General features: G+C 44.6%; 1 protein-coding gene and 1 long non-coding RNA gene across 16 annotated transcripts in view; one reads left to right on the top strand and one right to left on the bottom strand.

The window, feature by feature from the left end:
- Window positions 1-22,153, top strand: part of LOC120404186 — a 56,901-nt gene extending 34,748 nt beyond the window's left edge. The window contains exons 3-4 of the long non-coding RNA XR_005597845.1: window positions 18,816-18,910; window positions 21,099-22,153. This is a non-coding gene — a long non-coding RNA (uncharacterized LOC120404186). The remainder of the gene's footprint in view (window positions 1-18,815; window positions 18,911-21,098) is intronic.
- The window catches only part of NFASC (neurofascin), a 169,243-nt gene that overhangs the window by 20,447 nt on the left and 126,296 nt on the right, over window positions 1-22,500 (bottom strand). For 4 of the 15 annotated variants that reach the window (XM_039536227.1, XM_039536229.1, XM_039536233.1 and 1 more), the window contains one exon: window positions 15,529-15,543. The exons of 6 other annotated variants lie outside the window; for them this stretch is intronic. In XM_039536227.1, coding sequence (XP_039392161.1) covers window positions 15,529-15,543 — 15 coding nt within the window. Of the gene's footprint in view, window positions 1-2,282; window positions 2,400-6,173; window positions 6,333-15,528; window positions 15,544-16,094; window positions 16,219-22,500 lie in introns of those variants that run through there. 5 more of the 15 variants (XM_039536225.1, XM_039536226.1, XM_039536239.1 and 2 more) reach the window with 4 other exon arrangements.

The raw sequence follows: 22,500 nt of genomic DNA, 5'->3' as shown, positions 1-22,500 counted from the left end.
CCTGGGGGAATCAGAGCAGTGTATTCACAGAGGGGGGGTCTGGAATTCGTCTACCCCCGCTGATCTGATAAAGCCAGTCTGCCGACTTACAGGGCATGGGGTTAGAGGCCATCTCTCAAGCCTTTGAGAAGAAGGGGTTGATAGCAGGATCTTCCCACCAGTTTTATTTGCAGGATGGAAATCTTAACATCTATTCGTGTTGGTTAAGGAATCGCTGATGATTGCAAGCATTTTGAAAGACTGGCTCGGATGTGCATGATTGTGTCCCTGCTAGTGGTGGGCCCACATAGATCCTCCTGCAGGTTGGGAAGCTGCTCCTTCAGCTCAAATGGGCAGGGTCTTGTGCTGCTGATAGTCCTTAGTGCATATGTAATAAACCCAATTCTGGCCATACACGAGGATTGAACCTGGGACCATGTGTGGGGCATATTTTATACCTTTAAATAAAATCTGCAGCACTCAGCAGAGAAAAGGGTATTTTTTTGCTTGGGGCTTACAGAAAATTGGGACAGCCTGTATCACAAATGAGTAAATGCCTACCGCTGTGGTGGTCTAGCAGGGGAAGGGGAATGCTACATGGAGTCTCAGAAACTCGTGTCCAGTTTAAATTGAGGCAGGAATTATGGAAAAGCCTGTAAAGCCTGTTGGGTGCATGGCAAATACCACACTGTAGCCTTGGCTTGAAACATATCAGGGTGCAGGCAATTTAAACGGGTAGGTGAGACTGTGTTAGCACAGAATGAACAGATCGGTGAAAGTCTGATAGCCTAAACTCAGACAGCCCTTCCTTCAAGGGGTGCTTGTGGTATATGCTGTAGCCAAGACGGTGGGAGGTGACAATTTTCAGTCTTTGTGTTAGATGCCTGGCACTAGTATGAAGAGGCGGGAAAGCTCTTTGAGCACCTTCTGACCAAAGACAGAAGGGGTATGGTTGCTCCAGTGGCGAGGGAATCTGAAAGAATTAAATGGAAACTAGCACTACAGTGTATGAGCAGTTCAACTCCACTGCGGTTTGCAAATGGCAACTGAATAGGTGCAGTTTTCCAAGATATAGGAGCATCTTTAGACCCTTTTGGGGATCAACAATAAGAGGTCTCCTGGGGAGTTTTCCTGAAAGGAGATTTGGGAGGCATCATCTGATGTTGTGAATATCCCAGAACCTCAAATCTTTACTCAGGCACAACTCCCATTGGAACCTGTCCTGAGGAGGGACTTCTTCATCTGGCCTCATGTTAGGCACCAGCTGTATGTGTTTAAGATTTCTCTGCAGTGAAAGGGAGTACTAGGGATGGAAGAGAGCAGCATCCGAAGCTCAGAGAAATGCTTTGCATTCTACTATGTTAAGAGCAAGCTTCAGGGAGTTGAGAGCCTGATGAGTATTTCAAATTCTGGGAATGATGCCGAAGGGAAGAAGATAAACTGATTTCCTTAAATCAGTGCTGAGAGTTGCAAATATGGCTTTGCCTAGTAATTAAAGGTGTGGAAGCCTTACAGAGGGAACAGGGACTGTCCGGCAATCGAAGGGATTCTAAGTAGCATGTGAGTTCATCTCTAGAACAATGTTGTAAACAAAGTTGGATCACTGTCAGGAATCACAGACTGTTTAAATTCATACCAGACATTATGAAATGTTCAGGAAATAGATGCAAACAGTGTTCATTACTATCTGCCTATTTGCACCACGAAAGCAATATTTAAAAAAAAAAAAACCCCAAACCACGACAGGTGCCAGCTTTGAATTTCCAGGCTAGGTTGAGCTCTGTAATTTTGAGAGACAACGAAATCTATTATACAGGAGTTACTGATCACAGATGATTCTGCCCTTTTCATTCAAAAGCGGGTACATTTTTTTGTGACTGTTGCACCATAGATTATCTATTGAAAGTATTCATTTTCCTCTCCTTAAGCATTGGTTCCCAATTTGATTGGTCTTTCTCTATAGCCCTTAATCTCATGACAAGCTGCAGCCTTTACAGCTTCCTTTGGACTCCCAAATGGGCAGCCCTGTTAATTCAGAATGCACGGACCTGAACCCTCCATTGCAAGAACGAATGGAGAAGGCAATTGCATTTAGAAGAATGGCAAAACACACGATTCCAGTGCATTCTTAGTGGCAAAGAGAATCCTTTGCGTATTTCCCCCCATGAACAGGCTGGACAGTAGGTTTCAATACACTGCAGTTAATTAATATTGCCTAAAGGGGCTCTTTGAAAACCTGAGACCTGACAGGATCTCTAATGGCATAACAGCTCTGCAGTATCTCCACGCGGTCTGATGCTTACTGGTGATATACTCAACCACAAAGTCAGTTCCAGCAGAAAAATTGTGGCTCCAGGTGATGTTTGCCCAGTTACTGTTAGTGAAAGCTTTTACGTTCCATATGGATGATCCATTCGTGGCTAGTGAACAGGTTAGAACAGGAGTTAGTACTTTAGATTATACACACATGGATCTTAACCTCACATCTGGGTTTGACAAACTATTTCAAAGTTGTTATGAATTAGAAAAGTTAAAGCCCCTTGCATTAGTTGGAGGATATTCCCTCCTAGCTAAGTATGCTACAATGCTTAAGGCATGTTTTCTTCATTGGCAAATTCAGAACCTGGCAGGTTCTTAACTCTGACCCTTCAGCCTTATGGGTGAGTTTAAACTCAAGAGTGCATCACAGCTTGTGTATTTAGGTAACTCAGCTCTTACATTCAGAGAGGCTTTGCCTTACACTACTGATAGACTAATGGCTGTATCATAACTACTATGGTCTAGCTAAAAGAGTGCCTAACCCAAGGTGAGAGAAGCACGCGCTCACTACCACAATCTAGAGGAGGGACTGGGAAAGAACATTTCCATGTTAATAATCTGCAAACTACATGTTGGATAATGCAATCAAGCTGTTCCTAGCAAAAACATAAGTGACTTCAAGTTGAGCAATGAGAATGCTTTGGAGAATGAGTAAATACCTCTTTATGTTAAAGTAGAGCCAGTTACTGTACCTTGCACCAGCAAAGTGACTTAGGGCTTGTCGGGTGTGAAAAAACACCCCCTCCCCCCGAGCGCAACAAGTTTCAGTGCCGTAAAGCGCCAGTGTAGACAGTGCACCTCCCAGCGCTGGGAGCTATGCCCCTCATGGAGGTATTTTTTTACTCTCCCAGCGCTCTGCCGCGACCACACAAGCTACATTAAAGCACTGCCATTGCCAGTGTAAACTAGCCCTTAGAAGAAATTACATTGTGATGTTTACATGACACAGTTGCACAGACTTTGGTGTAGCAAAGTAAATGCTAGTGATTTCTGACTCTATTCCTGTACTCAGCAGAAAAAATTTCATTCTTAAAAAATGGAAGATTTTTCCATAATATAAATGGATTGCAAAAGGGCATCTCTTTATCTGATTCTTCAGGGCCATGTGATCCCATTGGATGCACAATGTGCAGCCATGACAAATGGAGTAACTAGAGACTGCTGCAGGAACCCTGCCCCAGGAAATCACAATCAAGGCCCCAAGTCTGTGAAGACTCATACATGTGGTTAGCTTTATGCATGTGGATGTGCAGACCCATGGAAGTCAGAGACTACTCGTGTACATAAGTGTTTTTGCAACATTGGGGTTCAAATGATATGCTGTCATAGCTGTTACAATGCTGCATAGTGTTGCTAACTCCCATCATTTTATCATTTATTGGGTTTTTTTGTTTGTTTTTTTTAAAGCCAGCCCAGCTGCTGTACTCTGGTGATTGCAAGTGAGTTTCTTACCCTTCTTGTTGCCAAGAAAAGCTTGAAAACATGCAGTGAGTGCAGCCTAAAGGTTCCAAAACCAAAAAGGCAAACAAAAAAGATCCCCAAATTTATTATTTAAATAAAAATCTCATGATTTGAGGTGTGGGTGGGGGGAGTCTCTCACAGGATTTTTGAACAGTTGGGACTGACAATTTTGGGAGCATAGCAAGTAAAATTTGGGGCTATGGCCAAGGAATAAGAGGATAGAGTCAAATGAGAGAACAGTTTTTCAACATGTTCCTGTTTCAGAACACAGCAGTTTCTATTGATTGCTACATAGTGAGATAAATTCAACCAGGGCATCAGTAACCAGTGAGGTTATTGGGGCAGCATAGGAGATGATTGTTAAGGCTTCAAGGATCATTGTGTGGGTGTGTTCTTGTACTGATGCTGGAGCATACTGGACCCCATTTGTCTTATTGAATGACTTCCCAGAAGCAGAAGAGTGTTGTAAAAGGGGCTTTAAATTTTTTTTTTTTAATGTGAAGTTTCTGCATTTCATGCTGAGTTGGCGATAATGGCCCATTTTCACAATTTTTCACTTTAAAATGGTTTGCATTCTGAGCATACAGCTTAAATTGTTCTCCAGTTTTGAATTTCATAATTCAAAATTCATTTAAGCTGAAAATCGATTCACTTAAAACAAAACAAAACAAAAACTTGCAAAAATGCTGATTTGGTCATTTTGTGGACACCTAACAAAAACCACATACTTTCAAATCATGAGATGATGGCCCAGAATTTGTTTCCCTCCTCTTAAAAAACATTGCATTATTTTGTCACAGCACTGGTAATAAAATTAGTTGAGCTAACTGCATTAATATATGACCATTCCACTTATGTTCTGGTGCATGGTTTGAGATGAACACTGCTGATTTCTTTAGCTTGTTGTGTTGCTATGAGTCTTTTTCAGTGTCGCCTTTTCTGTATTGTGGTAGTACATACTGCTTCTGTGATACTGCCTATTTTCAATTACTGAGAACATTTCTCATGTAGTAATTTGTCTGGGACCTTTCTGGTAGCAGATCCTTTTATGCTGCTTAGTTGTGGAAATCCTGCGTAGCAACACTAGGCAGCAGAGTCTCTTTGGGGCTTTGGCCAAGGAATAAGAGGTCTGCATGAGAAAGTTGCATCTCTTCATCTTAAATTGGTGTATAAATTGATCTGGTTAAACCAGTCCAAACCCCTTATGGATGTTCTTTCTTCAGTTTGAGTAGCTTATTGCAGTTTAGCTTAAACATGTTCCTAATCAATTTCAGCTCAACTGATGTGGGTGAATAGACCGGGGTTTGCAATGGTTTAACATCTTGAGTTAAACTGGTGTAACTTTATCATGTAGACAAGGCATTTAGCTACTCTAGGAGCTAGAGAGAAGCATAGGTTCTGTCTGCATCTAGCAGCCCCAATAAAGAATCCTCTTTATTTTCATTACTAATCAGTGTGAAGTTTTTTCCTCTATGAAGAGGAACAACATACACATGTGATTCTTACCTGTACAGTTGTCTACAGGAGCTGAGTATTAACTATGAACTATTTTGATTGTATTAGCTTCTGCCACAAGCTTAGTGCACTTTTTAGATTACTGAATACAAATGATAATGTAGTGATTTATCCGTAAGTACCAGTCTATTTACCAGAGATGCAATTACTGTAATTTCTTCTTTTAAAAAGCAACAGAGACCTCTCTCCATTTTCCCTGTCAATAGATTAAGGATATTTAGAATCCTGTTACATTAGAGAGTCCATCCCCATGTAAATGCAGGATGTAGTCCTCCCAGCAGACACACATGATAAATTGATCCTGGCCCAAAGATGGAACTTGTCTGCATCTTGCAATTTTAAATACTTCCCCAAATGTCCCATGGGCTATATATCTAGATTGCACTACAAAGAGAGTGGTAAGCATAAACCAAAAGAATCCCATGCACAATAACGGGTCTACTACCTCAGTTGCTGTGCTTGACTTGAAGTGGAATTCTTTATTATAATAATAATAATAATAATAGAATCCCTTTTCTGAGATGGTAATAGAAGATTTAATAATACTTTGTGATCTTCTGTATTGTCTGCCACCTAATTATTTCAAATGTTTTGCATTTGTTAATTAAAATCACACCACTCCTGGGAGGGTGATATTATCCCCATTGTAAAGATGGAGAAACTGAGGTACAATGAGTTGGATTAGAACCCAAACGCCTGTAAATTAATCCTGTGCTTTGACCCCTAGGTCCCATTCCCTCCGATTTCTTGCTAAGCCATCCCCAAAGCACTAAGAAGTCCTTCACTTGTTGGGTTAAATTCCATCCTTGGCTTGTTGTTTAAACCTGAGTATGGACATGAAATAGGTGAAAAGCCCAGCTACAGTTAGGTGGGCTAGAGGAAATAGGAAAGTGTAGTACCAAAGTCCTGCTTAGTGGTGGCTGTCGGAGCACTCTCCGTAGTGGTTGTAGTGCTGGCGACGGTTGTAGTGGTTGTGGCAGCTGTGGTGGTGGTGGTGGTTGTGGCGATGGTTGTAGTGCTGGTTAGATTGACTGTAGTTGTAGGCAACGAGGTTACAGCTGGGAGAGGGAAATGTAAAAACTGCAGTTTTAGAAGAGGTTATATCCTTAACTCTTGCCATCCCCAACGGCTAAATTCACGCACGAGAGAGAAAGCAGAGTGGCGCGGCACGACACAGAGAAAAATAGGAGTTGGTGGGAGAGGGGGAACAAACCGAACCATCTGAAATGAGAGAATGAAGCTTAGTTTTCATTTTCTTTCCATGTGCACATTTTTAGCGACAGTCATGCACTTCAGCGTCAGCAGAGGCGGGTGTGTGGGGGTGCCTGGAATCTCTTGGATAAAGGGACACGCAAAAAATTCCGTAGGTGAGTGAGAACAAACACGTGAAAAGCAGCAGGAAGTGGGTGAGCTCAGGCCCCAAACAAATAGCCTCCAGTGTTGTTCTGGGCTGACTGTTGGTTTTATTCCCTTTCCCATGGCTTAACAACTTGCCTCTCTTTTCGGCTGCTCTGCCTTAAATCCCTACCACCACCTCTACCCCTTTTGGATTTAAACAGCAAGAACTGGCATCATTGGAATGAGGGGGAAAAAAAAGGTGACCTACTTATGTTCTCTTGGAAGATGAACAGAAGGGCCAGTTTCTCCTCCCCACTTTATACCCAGTGTAACTGAGAAGAGATGTTAGCTCAGAGCAGTCAAGTCCCCTTTAAATAAGATTTAAGGCTTAACAAAATATAATAATCCAGTTTGTCGCAGACGAGGCAAAGCAAAATTCAATTATCGTAGCCCACCCCTGAACTAGACCAACGGCATTTCTGAGCTGACAGCATTCTGCCAACAGACACTTTAACTGTTTCCATTCTACCTCATCTTAAAGATGCTGGAGCCTGTTGGCTCTGAAGAGGCATACGTAGGACGGGGATGCAGCTTTCTGTTTTAATCGGGTGGGGGATGGCTTCAGTTTTGCTTCCCCTCACCTGCCTTTTTTATTTATTTATTTAAGATGAGGCTTGCATAGTCTAGGTTTTCTATAAGCCCATTTTTCCCTCACTCCATCCAGATCCCCCTTATGCTGTATTTCAGGAAAGAAAAGGGGATCTAGACATATATAATGCACACATCCTGCAAGGAAGGATACACCACTTTCTCACCTAGTACCTCAATGGTTGTGATGCAAAACTAAAGAATACTGAACCCTATCGACGGATGGTCCAGTAGGTGGAAACTGGTGGTTTTTTCTGTGCTTGACACCACAGGCTGAGTTACGGTATTTAAGGACTTTCACTTTTTGGATTTGTCTACACACTTTTGATGAATAAGGACCCTAATCCTCAAAAGATTTGAACGGGAGAATAGGAGCCAGTGCCTTTAGCTAGGTAGATGACAGTAGATGGCCCTTGTTAATAGGAATCACTAGGTGAAATCCTGTGGCCTGTGTTGTGCAAGAGATCAGACAAGTTGATCACAATGGTCCCTTCTGGCCTTAAAATCTATTATAAAGGTAGATATGAGGGTTATTTTGCTATTTGGAGAAGCTTGTCCAAATGCTTCTAGCTATGAATGAAGGTCAGGCCATGTGAAATATTTGCACCAGCGTTGGATAACCTAACCCTCAAAGGGTTATTGCCTTTGGCTAAATTTGGATTTGGTCTAAAATTAAACAGCAATTGTCAGAATAATTCATCAAAAATTTGCTTTGCGATCCTTGCACTGAAGTGTCCTAGGTTTTTATAAAATTCTGCTTTGCTTATTCTTGTGATTTGGTGACATGCAATGCCTCTCCTGGTTATGAGTGAGAATTAGTAGAGGACCTATTTTAAATGTGACCTTTATCCAAATAAAACCAACTTTAAGGGAGGAATCTAAAAAGACAGCCCAGAACAAAACCAGATCTTTGCCACTTCCTCATTTTCACTTTACCTGGGTCTGCAGTTTGGCAGGTCTTGTGCCCAGGCAGACCCCAACTGATTTCAGAGGGGCTCCCTGAGGGTCTGACTGCAGAACTAGGGCCTTATTTTGGTTCTTGAAAGAGATGCTTCTTTGCACATGACTCTGCTGCATTCCAGGGTCCCTCACTGCTTAAGAATCAGCATGTGCCTCAGTGTGCTTCCCAGAGACCCATAGAAGGGTTGTGTGCAAATATTATGTACCTTGTTGGTTTCAAAGCAGCTAGATCCAAAGTAGGGTGACCAGATGTCCAGATTTTATAGAGACAGTCCCGATTTTTGGGTCTTTTTCTTATCTAGGCTTCTATTACCCCCCACCCCCATCCTGATTTTTCACACTTGCTGTCTGGTCACCCTAATCCAAAGAGTCCCACCCACAAAATATTTGTAAAACCAGAACATTTCCAGCTGTCCAAAAATTAGACTCTTAGAGCTCAGAGATGGAATAGAACTGTTAAATCACTCAGTGCATCTCCCTGCTAATTTCCCCTTACAGCACGTTGCTGAATAAATACCAAACCGACATTGAAAATCCCAGCAACCCACTCAAACCAGAAAATGAAACAAACTGTTTACAGTATGCAAGCAAGACAACGTTTTCCCTTTTCACAATATCGTGTCAGCTACAGATCTTTAGCACTCAGATACAAACAGACAGGGCCGGCTCTACCATTTTTGCCGCCCCAAGCACAAAAAAAAAAAGCCACCCGAACTGCCTGGAGCCAGCCCTGCAAACAGAACTACAGCCAGCGTCATGCACAAGCAAAGCCATCGAAAGCCTCCTGCCACCCCCTTGGCAAAGGTTTGATTGATGTTGATGAAGAAGCAAGAATGCCAAACAACATGTGAGACAATCCAGAGAAAATACAGTGTGTCAGAAACAGAGCTCAAGTCAAAGAACCACAGAACTTGTGCTTGGTGTGTATGAGACACAGAATAACACAGCCCTTCCTTATTTGATTACCACAATACAAGTACCTCTTTGAGAGGAGAGGACTGCTCTCCTGCAGTTCTTCCTCTTAGCCAATTATATGATCAGGGGTGTTTCTTATGCCCTGTGGCTATAAAATACAAAAGCCTGAACTGGGCTGAGAAAAATTAACAGCACTATCTCTGCAGATTCCTTGCATTTTTCTGAAGCTCAAGAGAGCAGTGTGGCTACTGGGGATATTAACTCAATTAACCCTAAAAGGACAACCTTCTGAATACAGAGTTTTGAACATACACAATGAAAACATCCAGAGTAGGAACTAATATTAGCTAATGAATTCTCACAACTTCCCTGTGAGGCACCCTTATCCCATTTTACTCAGGGGGAAATCAAGGCAGAAAGAAGTAACTTGCTCAAGGACAGAGGAGTCAGTGGCAAAGCTGGCATTAGAACTCAGGAGTTCCTGCCTCCCAGTCCTGCTTTCATACCACTAGAGTGCGCCTCCTGCTAAATTCTTAAAGGTCTATTTTGCACCCAATACACTTCCAGAGATTTAAGGTCTGGTCCTCTCAATGCCGCTTTCTTGGGGCTTGAGTTACTGACCTTGTATGAATGGCTCAGCACTGTATTACGCTGGCTGGTGTGTGTTTATTTACTAATCCTCACATTAGGCTATGATCCTCATGTATTTAAAAAACAAACAGGTGGAGTGCAGTTATCAGAGTGGTCCTGCAGCTGGAGGTATCCTTCACATGCCAGGGTGATGGTCTAGTTAATAGTCTGAGCTGTGCCTCTCAGCTTCGGCCGACAGTGATGACATGAAGTATTTGCCCAAAATGCGGTAACACCGTGATAGCTCCATTGGAAACAATACCCCAAGGTAGCGCCATCACATTGTATCAGGATAATGCAGTATGCAACTGCCATAAAAGTCAGTGTGAGAGATTTGGGGTGTGTTTGCAGTGCTTACAAAAATGAATCATCATGTCAAGCCTGCGGCAGACTAGGGACAGGTAAATGCAGGATGCTTAGATCCTGAAACCCTATAGCTCAAAGGGGCCCCAGATGGAGCTGTGAGAAAGAAGCAGGCTGTTAGGCAGCAACCCCATGCTGCACCACCAAGATCAAAAGTGAGAGGAAGGCGAGAATCCAGCTGGAGGAGCTGGGAAGGAGAGCACATCCCCAGGTTTGGGGGATTTAGTCTTAATCCGCCCGTGATAGGACTGACGATACAAAGCAAACACCTCATTTGGTTTTTAATACGAAATGAATCTTAAAGAATAGCTCAGCTGGTAATTTGGGAGGGAGGGGGAAAGGGGACATTTTCTGTCCTTTGAATTCTAGCCCTTAATGAGGGCTGACTCCAGACTGAAGGAGGATAAAGGGTGACTTTGACAGAGAATCAGAGCGTCTCTGAATATCAGGAACATTAAAGACACTGTCGGGTGATGGGCAGACAGGGAGTGAGACTGAAATGAGTGGCAAGGGGGCAGTAAAAGCTACACTCATGTATTAAACCTTTACAAGTGTCAGGCTCTTGGGGATTTCAAAATGCTTTAACACTTTAACTAATCCTGTCCTGATTGAGAATATATCATTGTACCCAGTTGGCAGATACGTAAATGGAGCCACAGGGAAGTTAAGAGTCCAGGGGTGGGATTTTTAAAAGCACCTAAATTGATGAAGGAGCACAAGTCCCATTAACTTTCAAGGACTTTCCAATAGGACCTGTGTTCTTAAGTCACACAGGTGCTTTTGAAAACTCTACTATACATTTTAGCCGGCACAAAATTATGAAATTTGGCAGCTTACCTTATTTAGCCACCTATGTATGGTCCCAGTTTGCAGGCTCAGTCAAGGATTTTAGCTACTAAGGCCAACAATTTCAAGTGGTGCCTCTGATGTTCAGTGCTCAATGGGAGACACTTTAAGTCTGGCTTTCAAAGTGCTGAGCATCGACTGCTCAGGTTAATGGGAACTGCAGGTGCTCTGAAATCAGAGGCCACTTTTGAAAAGTTTGTTGTGTAAGCTACTTAAATGGCAGGGCAAAATTGCACCCACCAAATCTGGAAGCCAACATATGAAAATCTAGTGCTGATTCACCCAAGTTCACACAGCAAACCAGGAATAAAACACAGGCATCCCTCTAGTCCCCCAGTTCCAATCCCCTTGCTCTAAACCATTAGACGACCCACTCTCCCTAAAACATGGGATTAATAATATGTAAATCAGCCCTCCAAAGTCACCTCATAGTCAACTCATCTGAGGACAAACTAGGCTCTGATCCAAATAGACCCTGAGTTTTGTGACCCAGGCTTTTTCTCTCTTAAGCCGTGCACTGCCACTTCCCTCTACAGATACTAAAGATATGGTCAGAGGATGGAGTCCCAGGGGTGTGGCACAGTTGCTCAAGTAAAATAGATGGAAAATGCAGCAGACACACTGGCTGCTGGAGTTAATAGGCTAATTAATCCAAAGTAAATGAGAGAGATCGGTACATAATGGTTTCTTCATGGCATGCTGGCTCCACTTATGCTCTTTGTTGGAACCTGCATACGCTAATAAACCCACCACTGTTTGCTCCCAGGATTATTCAGCTCATCAGCAGGGATGGATCCTTGACAGGAGCCTGCACCCCATGTGACAAATCCATGTGAGGAAAAAGTTTGTCATTAGGCAGATGGGCCGTGTTCTGTGCTACAATCACCACACGAGAGTGGGTTTTATTTACGACTCCCCCACTCTTTGCCTCCTTTTGTGCTCCAGCACTAGGCTAGAGATTCATGGCTCCCTCCAACTCCACTGTGGATTCAAGTCATTTGAAAGCTGGGGGTGCAGTTCTGCATGTGCAGTGAAATATGACAAAACAGTGCACACCCATATTGCTCTTTAATTATTTAGGGAAGCTTTTAATGTGCTGTTAGGCTGTAATAACTGCTTTACCCCTGAGCATGTCTATAGCATCAGTAGGCTTAGAGAGAGTTCATGAATTTTTTATGAATTTGGATGGATAGCCAAATGTATTGCCAAGAGATTTTTCTTTCCTCGTGATTTTTTTTTTTTTGCAACAGGAGGAAATTGTACAAAGAAAAAGAATTATACTAATTTGTTCCAAATGTAATAACTCTAGAAGATTCAGAAGCACAATCAAGTGGTGGGTTTGCATATTAGATTGCCAGATTGAATGAACTGCAAAAAAAGAGAAGTCAGCAGTTCTCCACAAGTGCTACAATTCTGTCAATGTCGAGTGTTAATGACGGAGTTCTCCCCAACCCCGCTCCTTTTATGGAGGGGAAAAAGGAGAAACCAACAAATATAAGCATTTAGCCATTTAAAATGTAATCCTTCCAAGCCTGGTAAAAGTTTCCAGTTCTAATCTGTACGATGCACAGACTGTGTTATATGGAGGAACAAAAATTATTTATGGTCCCAATCTTGTATGACTGAAGCTTTGCTATTGACAATAGTGCTAGAGAATCCAGCTCTGTGACCTATCAAATATTTCGTTAGTTCATTGTGTAAATGAGACCCTTTGGGTTTTATAAAGGAAATCCTTTCCTTTTGCTTTGCCCATCTCTAGATTTGGCTTGGTAATGAAATGTAAACCTCACAAGGTGAAATTTTTGGTTTTTGCTTTGATTTCATTACACACTCACAACAAACATGAAAACTGGTGTGTTGGTCATCCCCCCAAAAAGGACCATTTTTGAGTGAAAACAGTTTGAGATTAGTAGTAGTTAAAGACAAATTTCACTGTAACACAGCACCTAAGGGACCTGCAAAATCCAGGTCGCTGAGCAGAGAGACGAGTCTTTAGAAGAAGGTCAAACAAAATTATACTAGAAACCTGACCTCGTTAGGAAGATAAAGAGCCTTCTAGGTCAAATGCAATTTAAATCAGGTGACTCCAACAATCTACTTGCTAGCATGAAACTACTAATCGTACACTGTGGCACAAGGTGGAGTGATATTTTTAAGTGATACAAAGGCAGGGATTTGTTCTAGTCAGTCTTATGTATCACTACTAGTTACATTAGACCAGGGGTTCTCAAACTGGGGGTTGGGAAGTTATTACATGGGGCGTCGCGAGCTGTCAGCCTCCACCCCAAACCCCTCTTTGCCTCCAGCATTTATAATGGTGTTAAATAGCTAAACAAGTGTAAGGGGAGTCGCACTCAGAGGCCTGGTATATGAAAGGGGTCACCAGTACAATAGTTTGAGAGCCACTGCATTAGACTAAGGGACAAGTGGTCCCATTACAGGCCAGTAGATCACAAACTGCTATGGGAAGAAACAAATACTGTTTGCCATTGAAAAGCCAGGAATGCAGTCTACAAGGTATCTGAGCTAAACAAGCACATCATTTCAGTTACTAACATTTCTCCTCATTTCAGTTCAAACATAATCTTATTGCTTATCTTGGTAGAATACAACCCAAACCCAAACTCTGCCAGTCCCTTTGGTCAGTGAGAGCTTAGAACACACTATTCAAATGGCAAGGAATTCCAGCTCACTTCAGCAGTTTGGGAAATATGAACTGCTAAAATCATGATGAAACTGCTGGGATGCAATAAGAGGAAAGATGTGATTTTAAGATTCAGCAGCATCCACCGAAGTTAGAAATGTTGGCCCTGGCCCAGAGAGGAATTTTAGATCCCCGCGAACTCTGTTAAACTAGGGTTGAAACGAGATTGTTTCATTGGTGCTATGAAACTATATGGGAAACGTTGTGTATGTTTTATATTCAGTTCTTCAAAGCTCAAAGCAGACCAATCTGGTACCCTTTGTTTTAGGAAGTGACAATACAGTAAAAGAAAGAGGTCTGTAAGTGAGGGAAGTTTGCAAAATAATATTGATTAAATAAACACTGCTGTAACAAAATAGAGGGGGGAGGGGGACATCTGTGAAGTAGAAAAGCAGAACCTAAAATACCCCATTTTCTGACTGAAAACAGACCCTGGGTTTCCTGTTATCACACAGGCAAATCTCCCATTGAAATCCCATTTCCTTACAAGGAAAACCAAATGCCCCTCCTTAGTGCTGTGTCCACAAAGATAAAGCATGGCTTCTTACAGATCCCTTTAGTGCATGCAAAAATGGGTGCTGTCATCTCAGATCAATAGCTCTTCATTGGCACAGGGCATTTGAGATGCATTTGCTGGCAGACATGATCCCATGTGCTGCTCATCTGAATCGCCCAGGCTTGATCAACCTGGCTGCAACAGCTTCTGCAAAAATCTGCTCAAAATGCCCTGCTCTGAAAAAGCCATTTCTCTGAAAGTTGCACGCCAGTGATGCTGTTGCATTTACAGAGGGGAAAACCCCTCATTTGTAAACCCCCCCCCCCCCAAAAGTTTCAGACGTTATGCCTTGGCGTTTGCTATGTTGACACATTTTGGGTAGTTGGGGATTTAGGTTTCCTAGACAGCAGGCAGAGACTCCCTTTCAAAAGAACATGGTTTCTCTGTATCTCAGTGTTACGGAAATATGCAGTAGAGGGCAAAGCCAGCAAATAGCCTAACATGCAAACATGCATAGCTGCTGCACAAACATTATTATTAACCCTTTCAATGGAAGCCTGGGAAAGAGAGAACTATATAGCTGCTGGCCATTGGAGAAATACAGCGTGTCATGTACATTGCAGTGTTCACATGTAGAACTTTGGCTGCGCCAAGCATACCCGCAAGTAACACACCCCTGTATTTCTAGAAGGGAGTAACAGCTGCCAAAGAGTTGTACAGGAATTTTCAGTGTGTAGTGCCATTGTTTGTGTAAAATGCTGCATAATGAAAGGCGAATACACCCTCAGTACCTGGGGGTGTGTTTATATATGAGATTACTGAGCACTGTCACATGCATTCTAAGGATAAACATTAATTAAGCTGCACGTAACACCCTCAGGCAGTATGAATGCAACATATTGTCCCCATTGGACAGAATGGAGGATGGAGATGCAGAAAGGTGAAGCAGTTGGTGCAGAGTTGGGACTACAACTCTGGTTGTCCCGCTGCTGTGCTCTAACAACAAGGCTGCACACGGTTTTTTCTGTGTTGGGCCCTTCTGCAGCAATAGCAGGATTAAGTGGGTTTCATTTAGTTTTCTGATGCTAGATCTTGCAGACCATTAACAGGGGTTGAGTACTGTGCGGAAATGCATTGATGCTTGCAACCTTAATTGTAGTAACATAATATTTTCTTCTCTCTGCCTGTGGTGCTTTGTTCTCCACACCAGTGTTTCTTACAGCTAATTTATCCTCCGGTTTGCTCATTGAAAGGGTTAACATAGTGCACGCTTAAGTGCCAGCACACCCTAGAGACAGCCCTTGACTGTGCATTGCCCCATGCCTGTTACCTCCTCCTCCAGTTGGTACGGTACCTGGGGTTGGAGTGGCTTCAGAGTGCAGCGCCAGGTATAGGGAGGGGAATACAAGGACAGCAGAGAAGAGAGGGGAAGAGAAAACAAAGGAATATATAAAACCACAGCACATTAGTGAGACTGGGGATCAGTTATACACACAGTCACCAAAGGTTTTAAGAGAAAAAGAAAATGCATTAGCTGCCCCCCAGCAATCACCTTTCTGTGCATACTAACTATAGCTATTTGCATAGGACAAAGAGAAGGAAGATTCCCTTTGAGTCGGAGATAAATCATCATTCCCAGTTAAACACATCCCACCTCGCCAGCAAATGGATGCTAATGGTCAGGTTCTGTCCTGGTGTGCGGCTTTGATTAAGTAAAGCATTCAACCATGTGCTTACATCTCATTCAAGGGAGGACAAAATTGAACCCTCCACCTTCAGCTTGCTTTAAAACCCAACTTCAGGGCATATTATGTACATATGGTGAAACTGACCCAAGCTGTTGTAATCAATTAATCAAACAGAACTGTGTTTAATTTTACCCTCGTGGTTGAATGCAGCCTGACAGAAATGGAAGCAACATCTGGATAAGTTTATTTATGACTGAATCTAGTATCCATCTCTGAAGACAGAACTAAAGGAGTTGATTTCAAGGGTAGATTTTCTGAACCTTCTTCCATTGAGTTCCAAGTTCTTTTTAGGGGGTCTATAGCGGGTATGTAAAAAATCAAACTCATTTAAAGCTGCTAAACAATGCTCTACTTCCTGAGGTTACATGCCATTCATTAATAAAATCCTGCCCAACCTAGCCTTGTGTTAGATGCATACCAGCTCTCATGTTCTAGGGCCAAATCGCTCGCCTTACTCATGGGGCTTCAGCGAGACTGCAGAAGTAAGTGAGATGAGCAGATCTCACCCATACTCTTTGTTTTCACTAATGGATAATGGATTGGTTGAGCTGTCAAAGCCCACTCTCAATGAGTGCCATTGTCTGCCTTTACCAAGGAAAGGGAAACTTGCCTTTTTCAGGCTGACAATTCACGGCCTGTAGTTACAGCTGAGATAGCTATTTCTCATTCTGAGTAAGGAGAAGGAAAGGCAGTGCATCCCAGGTAGCACTGTGGAATAGCTGTGGGCAAACACCACCGATCTGTTAGGCAAGTATAACTATCTGGGACCCAGCAAAGTGAATAACAAGTGTACGTGGAACAAACAAACCTATGGCATGTTATCCATATCCAGTACCTGATCTCTAAGCAGGACGTTCATGGAAGCCGCTGCGTCAGAAAAATACAATGTATGGCAGGGACCCACACTACTGAACGTCAGTTTTGCCAATATTACAATACTGTGTAACAGTTCTGGAGCCTGTCTGCTTAAAGACACGTAGGAAGCCTTTCATTTTTACTGTATTTTCAATCGGCTACTTTTCCCACCCACCACAATTAAGGAGGAAAAAGAAAAGCAAACACCCATTAAATAAAATCGGAAGTTTAATTGAATTGTATGTCTGTTAGCGAATGCTATAGAAGGGAAAGAGCCTGCTTTGTCTGTCTTCCATCCCTAAGGGCTCCTGACCTTTCACTCCATTTGATCGATGTCTCACAATGGGTGTTTTATCCTATTATGAATCTGTGAGTTGTGGCTGTTTCCTTCTGCGGGTCGTCTGTTGATTGCTGGGGTGATGGGAAAGTGGCACCATGCCTCCCCCAGCCTGTCTCTGCAGTGGCTCTTAGGGTTTTGTGGACTGGAGAATGCATTTGTTTTATAACTCTCCTTGCACCAATAAAAACAATTTAAGATTGGCAGAAAATAGATAGGCACTGTTGTGTGATGCTTAGCACAGGGGAGTTGCTAGGGTGAAATAGCTACTGTTGGTGCTGTGATTTGAATATTCCAAAGACCTAAAAACATAATCCAGTTGGGGGTTTATATTCAGAAAGCGCTTTATCCAGATAAGCGTGGGGCCTAACCTAATGTAGGTTATGATAGCTCACCACAATAAATGAAATCCCTGTTGGATGAGGGATATTGATAAAGGGTTGTCAAGCAGCATGGTTTTGGTGGAAAAAATGGTTACTAGCCTTTCCGTAACTGTTGTTCTTCACAACGTGTTGCATATGCCCATTCCAATGTACGTGTGTGCACACCCCAAGCATAGTCACTAGAAATTTTTCCCTCAGTGGTACCCGTCGGGTTGGCTCTGGTGCCCTCTGGTGCAGTGCGCTCATGGCACTGGTATAAAGGGCCCAGCTGATCTCGCACCCCCTCAGTTCCGTCTTTCTGGACAGCTCTGAAAAAAGGGCAGGAGGGTGGGTATTGGAAAGGATATGTGCAACATGTCTCGAAGAACAACAGTTACGGAAGGGTTAGTAACCCTTCTTTCTTCTCTGAGTGATTGCACGTCTGTTCCAATGTAGATGACTCCCAAGCAGTTGTATAGGTGGTGGACTCGCAGTTCACAGATATCCTGACTGCAACATAGCTCGAGCGAAACTGGCATCATCCCTGGCCTGTTGAGTGATGGTGTAATGAGTAGAAAAAGTATGCACTGATGTCCAAGTCACTGCTCTGCAGATGTCCTCCATAGGGATATGGACCAGGAACACTGCTGATGATGCTTGCACCCTTGTGGAGTCAGGATAGCTTGTGGTGGAACACCTGCCTGCTCATAGCATGTACAAATGCACAGTGTGATCCAGGATGAGATCCTCTGATTCGAGATGGGGAGGCCTTTCATCCTGTCAGCTACCACTATGAAGAGTTGGGTGGATCTACGGAATGGTTTGGTCATCTCTGTGTAGAATGCTTGGGCACTTCTGAGGTCCAGAGGGTGGAGATGTTGCTCCTCCCTGTTCATGTGTGGTTTCAGGTAGAAAGCCGGCAAGAGGATTGACTGATTACTGTGGAACTGCAAAACCACCTTCAGGAGGAAGGCAGGGTGAGGGTGCAGCTGCACCTTATCCTTAAAGAAGATTGTGTATGGGGGTTCTGATGTATGAGTGCGGATGTCCGAGACCCTTCTTGGCTGAAGTATTAGTCACCAGAAAGGCCACCATCTGGGAAAGGTACAACAGGTGGCACATTGTGAGCGGTTCAAACGGAGGGCCTGAAAAGTTTTGATAGGACCAGGCTTAGTTCCCATGGAGGGACTGGCTCTCGTATTTGTGAGTAAAATCTTTCTAGGCCCTTGAGGAAACAAAGAGACCTCTCATGTAAGAAAACAGAACGGTTATCCATTGGGGGGCGGAATGCTGAAATCGTTGTGAGGTGTACCTTAATCAATAACCCCTATTGTTTCAGGTGTAACAAGTACTCAGGCATGGCCTCTAGTGATGACTGCATGGGTAAGAGACCGTGTTGGGAAGCCAAAAGGAGAACCGCTTCCATTTAGAGAGGTATGTAGCCCTGGGAGAGGGCTTCCTGCTACCTAACAGGACCTAGCAGACCTGCTCCAAGCAGGCCAGATTTATGGTGTTTAGCCATGTAGCTTCCATGCTGTCAGGTGGAGGGCGCTGAAGTTCGGGTGAAGCAGTCAACTGTGCTCCTGGAAGATCAGGTTGGGGAGTACAGGGAGCAGCATCGGAGTGGCCTAGCAGCATGGTGAACCAGTGTTGACGGGGCCAGGCTGAGGCTATGAGAATGACCCACGCCCTGTACAGCTTCATTTTCAGCAGAACCTTGTGCATGAGCAGGATAGGAGGGAAAGCGCAGAACAGGTGCCCTGTCCACGGGAGCAAGAAGGCATCCATAAGTGAACCCTGGGCTGTGACCTTGCAGGGAGCAAAACTAGTGACTCTTTCTGTTGAGTCTGGTTGCAAACAGGTCTATGGGGGAGTCCTACACCGCTGAAAAATATCCCTCACGATGTCTGGGCAAAGGAGCCACTCATGGTGATTGGAGAAAGATCTGCTGAGGTGATCTGCCAGCTTGTTCTGTGCTCCCGGAAGGCGAGAAGCCTCAAGCTGGATTGAGTGGACTATGCAAAACTCCCATAAGCAAATTGCTTCCTGACACAGGGAGGAAGGGTGAGCTCTTCCCCGTCTGTCGAGGTGGAACATGGTTGCAGTGTTATCAATGAGCACTAGTATGCTCCTGCCTGCAATGCGAGGTGACTGCTGTGAGCTCTCTGACGTTGATGCTTTTCCAGGGACCATTGGCCTGAGGTCATAAGTGGGCCCAGGTGAGCTCCTCAGCCTAGATCTGATGCGTCCGAGATCAGGAATAACGAAGGTTGGGGCTGGGTGAAGGGAATGCCTATGCAAACCATCAGAGGATCCAGCCACTGATTGAGGGAAACAAGGATTGGGGAACACATGTGAGAACCGAGTCTAGATGGTGATGATGCGGCAAGTATGCTGAGGCCAGCCAAGCCTGAATGCGCCTGAGGTATAGCCTGGCATGCTGCACCACGTACGTGCATGAGGCCATGTGACCTAAAAGCCTGAGACAGAAATGGGCTGTCATAATGGGGTGGACCTTGACGTGCGCTACTAGTCATGTGATTGCCTGAAACCGGCATTCTGGGAGGGAGACCGTGGCCTGGGTGAAGTCAAACATTGGCTTTGATAAACTCTATCCTCAGCACTGGAGTGAGGATAGATTTTTGCTTGTTCATTAGCAGATGCAGGGCCTGGACAGTTGACTGAAATGAGGTGGATAATGGACTTTACCTGAACTTTGGACTGACCTGACTAGCCAGTCATCCAGATACGAGAAGACTTGTGCTCCCTGTCTTCTCAAGAAAGTCACCACTACCACCATGCACTATGCAAACACCTGTGGGGCCGCCAACAGGCCGAATGGATGAACCATGAATTGGTTAGTGGGCCTGGCTGATGACAAACCTGAGAAAACTTCTGTGGGCTTGGAAAATTGAAACGTGAAAATAGGCATCTCTTAAATTGAGGGTGATGTACTAGTATCCAGGGAGGGGATAATGGAAGCCAGAGAGACCATGGGGAACTTCAGTTTCTTGGGGTAGCCGTTGAGACAGTGGAGGTCTAGACTAGGTCTGAGATCACTCTTTGCTTTTGGAATTAGGGAAGAATGGGAGTAAACCCCCTTCCCTCTTAAATTCTGTGGAATCTTTTGCACAGCTCCCACTCTGAGCTCTCCTAAAGGGCTTGTACCTCCTAAACTAGAAACTGCTTGTGAGAGGGGTCCCTGAAGAGGGACAGGGTGAGAGGGTAGAAATAAATTGGAGCGTATAACCCACTTCCACAGTGTTCAGGACCTAATGATCCGTGGTGATATGAGACCACGCTGTGCTGAAGGGGGACAGATGGGGGTGCTGGAACCATTTGTATAGTGGGGGTACTGAGAGCCAGTGAACCAAACTCTAAACCCTGCATATGATGGAAACCACTTCAAGCCAGGGAGTACAGCAGCACCTATAGTTCCAGCACCTATGGGGACAGGTGGTTTGAAAATAAAGTCTGGTGAGACAGGAACTGGTATAATACCCTTGACTGTCCCATCAAGAGGTCTGCTTTGAGCCCCCTGGGTGTCTGGGAGGGGCAGATATTGACAGTGAGGTAGACAGGAGTGACTGTGCTTAAAACCCCTACTCCGTTTCCACTGCAGGTCTTGACCGGGATGATGGGGCCCTGGCATCAGGGGGAACCCCCAGAGGTTCCAAAAGGGCCACCGTATAGGCCTTTGACTGGTAGGCCAAGCGCTCCATGGCACTCCTGTCCAGGATCCACAGCGGGGTAGGGATGGCAGGAGGGATAATGAGGGCTCCTCAGACGAGAAGGGTACCAGCCAACCACTGACTCCGACAAGCCTTCCTCCGGGATCCATGGAGGTGCACTTCCCACCAGTGCTGGAGATGCTGGGGCGGGGAAGCTTGTGCCGAGACCAGCAAGGACGGTTTCCTTCTAGGTGGTATCGTGGAGCCTCGAACTGGATAGCAGCTGGAGGTTACCCGTTCCCTCCTGCCTGCCGGCACCAATGCCGCCAATCTTGTACAGCAGGCAACGGTGGTACTGAGAGCACCAGCAGAGCTCTGGCCGCAGCAAATGCCTCCAGAGTGGATGGCACCACAGTGGCGCCGGTGCTGCACTTTCCCGCCGGTGCAGAGGGCTCATCTGGAACTAGACTTAACAGTTCCTGTGTACGGGTCAGAGTTAACAGTGCTGCCTGCCATGCCGAGGCAGAGGAGTGTCCTGACTTTAGTTGCCCTCTGCTCTGTTCCCCATGCCTGGTCTTGTTTGGAGTTGGGGAACATCCTCTCTCAGCCATCTGCTTTCTATGCTGCTTTCTCTGCTCCAGGGATGGTGAATGGTGCCAAGACTCCTGTAGACTGGGAGGAGTGCTCTGCACCAACGCTGAGGTACTCAGTGGCGAGTCTGAGCGGCTTGGTCAGAGGAAGGTCTGAGCACTCCTTCCATCAATAGGAAGTTTAGCCTGGCCTCTCGGTCCTTCTTCGTACGAGGTTTAAACTCATGGCAGATCTGACAGCGATCCCCGATGTGAGCTTCCCCCCCCGAGCACTTTAGACCACTAGAGTGCGGGTCGCGCAAAGGCATAGCCTTGTTGCAGGAGGCACAGGGCTTGAAGCCTGGTGACAAAGGTATGCCTCAGCACTGGGGACAGGCCAAAACTCCGCTAAGTTACAGAGAAGTGCCAGCAAAACTAATAACTATTTACACTCTATGTACAGTATGAAGAAAAATGGAGAAAAAATGAAGACCACTGAGAAAAGCTTGCTGCAGCAAGGAGGGTAGTTCCAGTGACCGTCACCGGCGTTCAGAAAGAACTGATGGGGCACAGGGTCAGCCTGGCCCTTTCTACCTACACTATGGGGCGCCAGAGCTGACAAGTCACCACTGAGAGAGAAATTTCCACCAACTGTGCTTGGGGTGCGCGCACACCTATATTAGAATGGACATGTGCAATCACTCAAAGAAGAACTGTACTTGACATCTGTATCTGAAGATGGTTGTTGCTAGACTGGGTCAAGCTGTAGCATGCAGTAGGCCTC

The sequence above is a fragment of the Mauremys reevesii genome, linkage group 4 (assembly GCF_016161935.1).
Source record: "Mauremys reevesii isolate NIE-2019 linkage group 4, ASM1616193v1, whole genome shotgun sequence".
Taxonomy (NCBI): Eukaryota; Metazoa; Chordata; order Testudines; family Geoemydidae; genus Mauremys; species Mauremys reevesii.
This window is presented reverse-complemented; position numbering and strand designations above follow the sequence as displayed.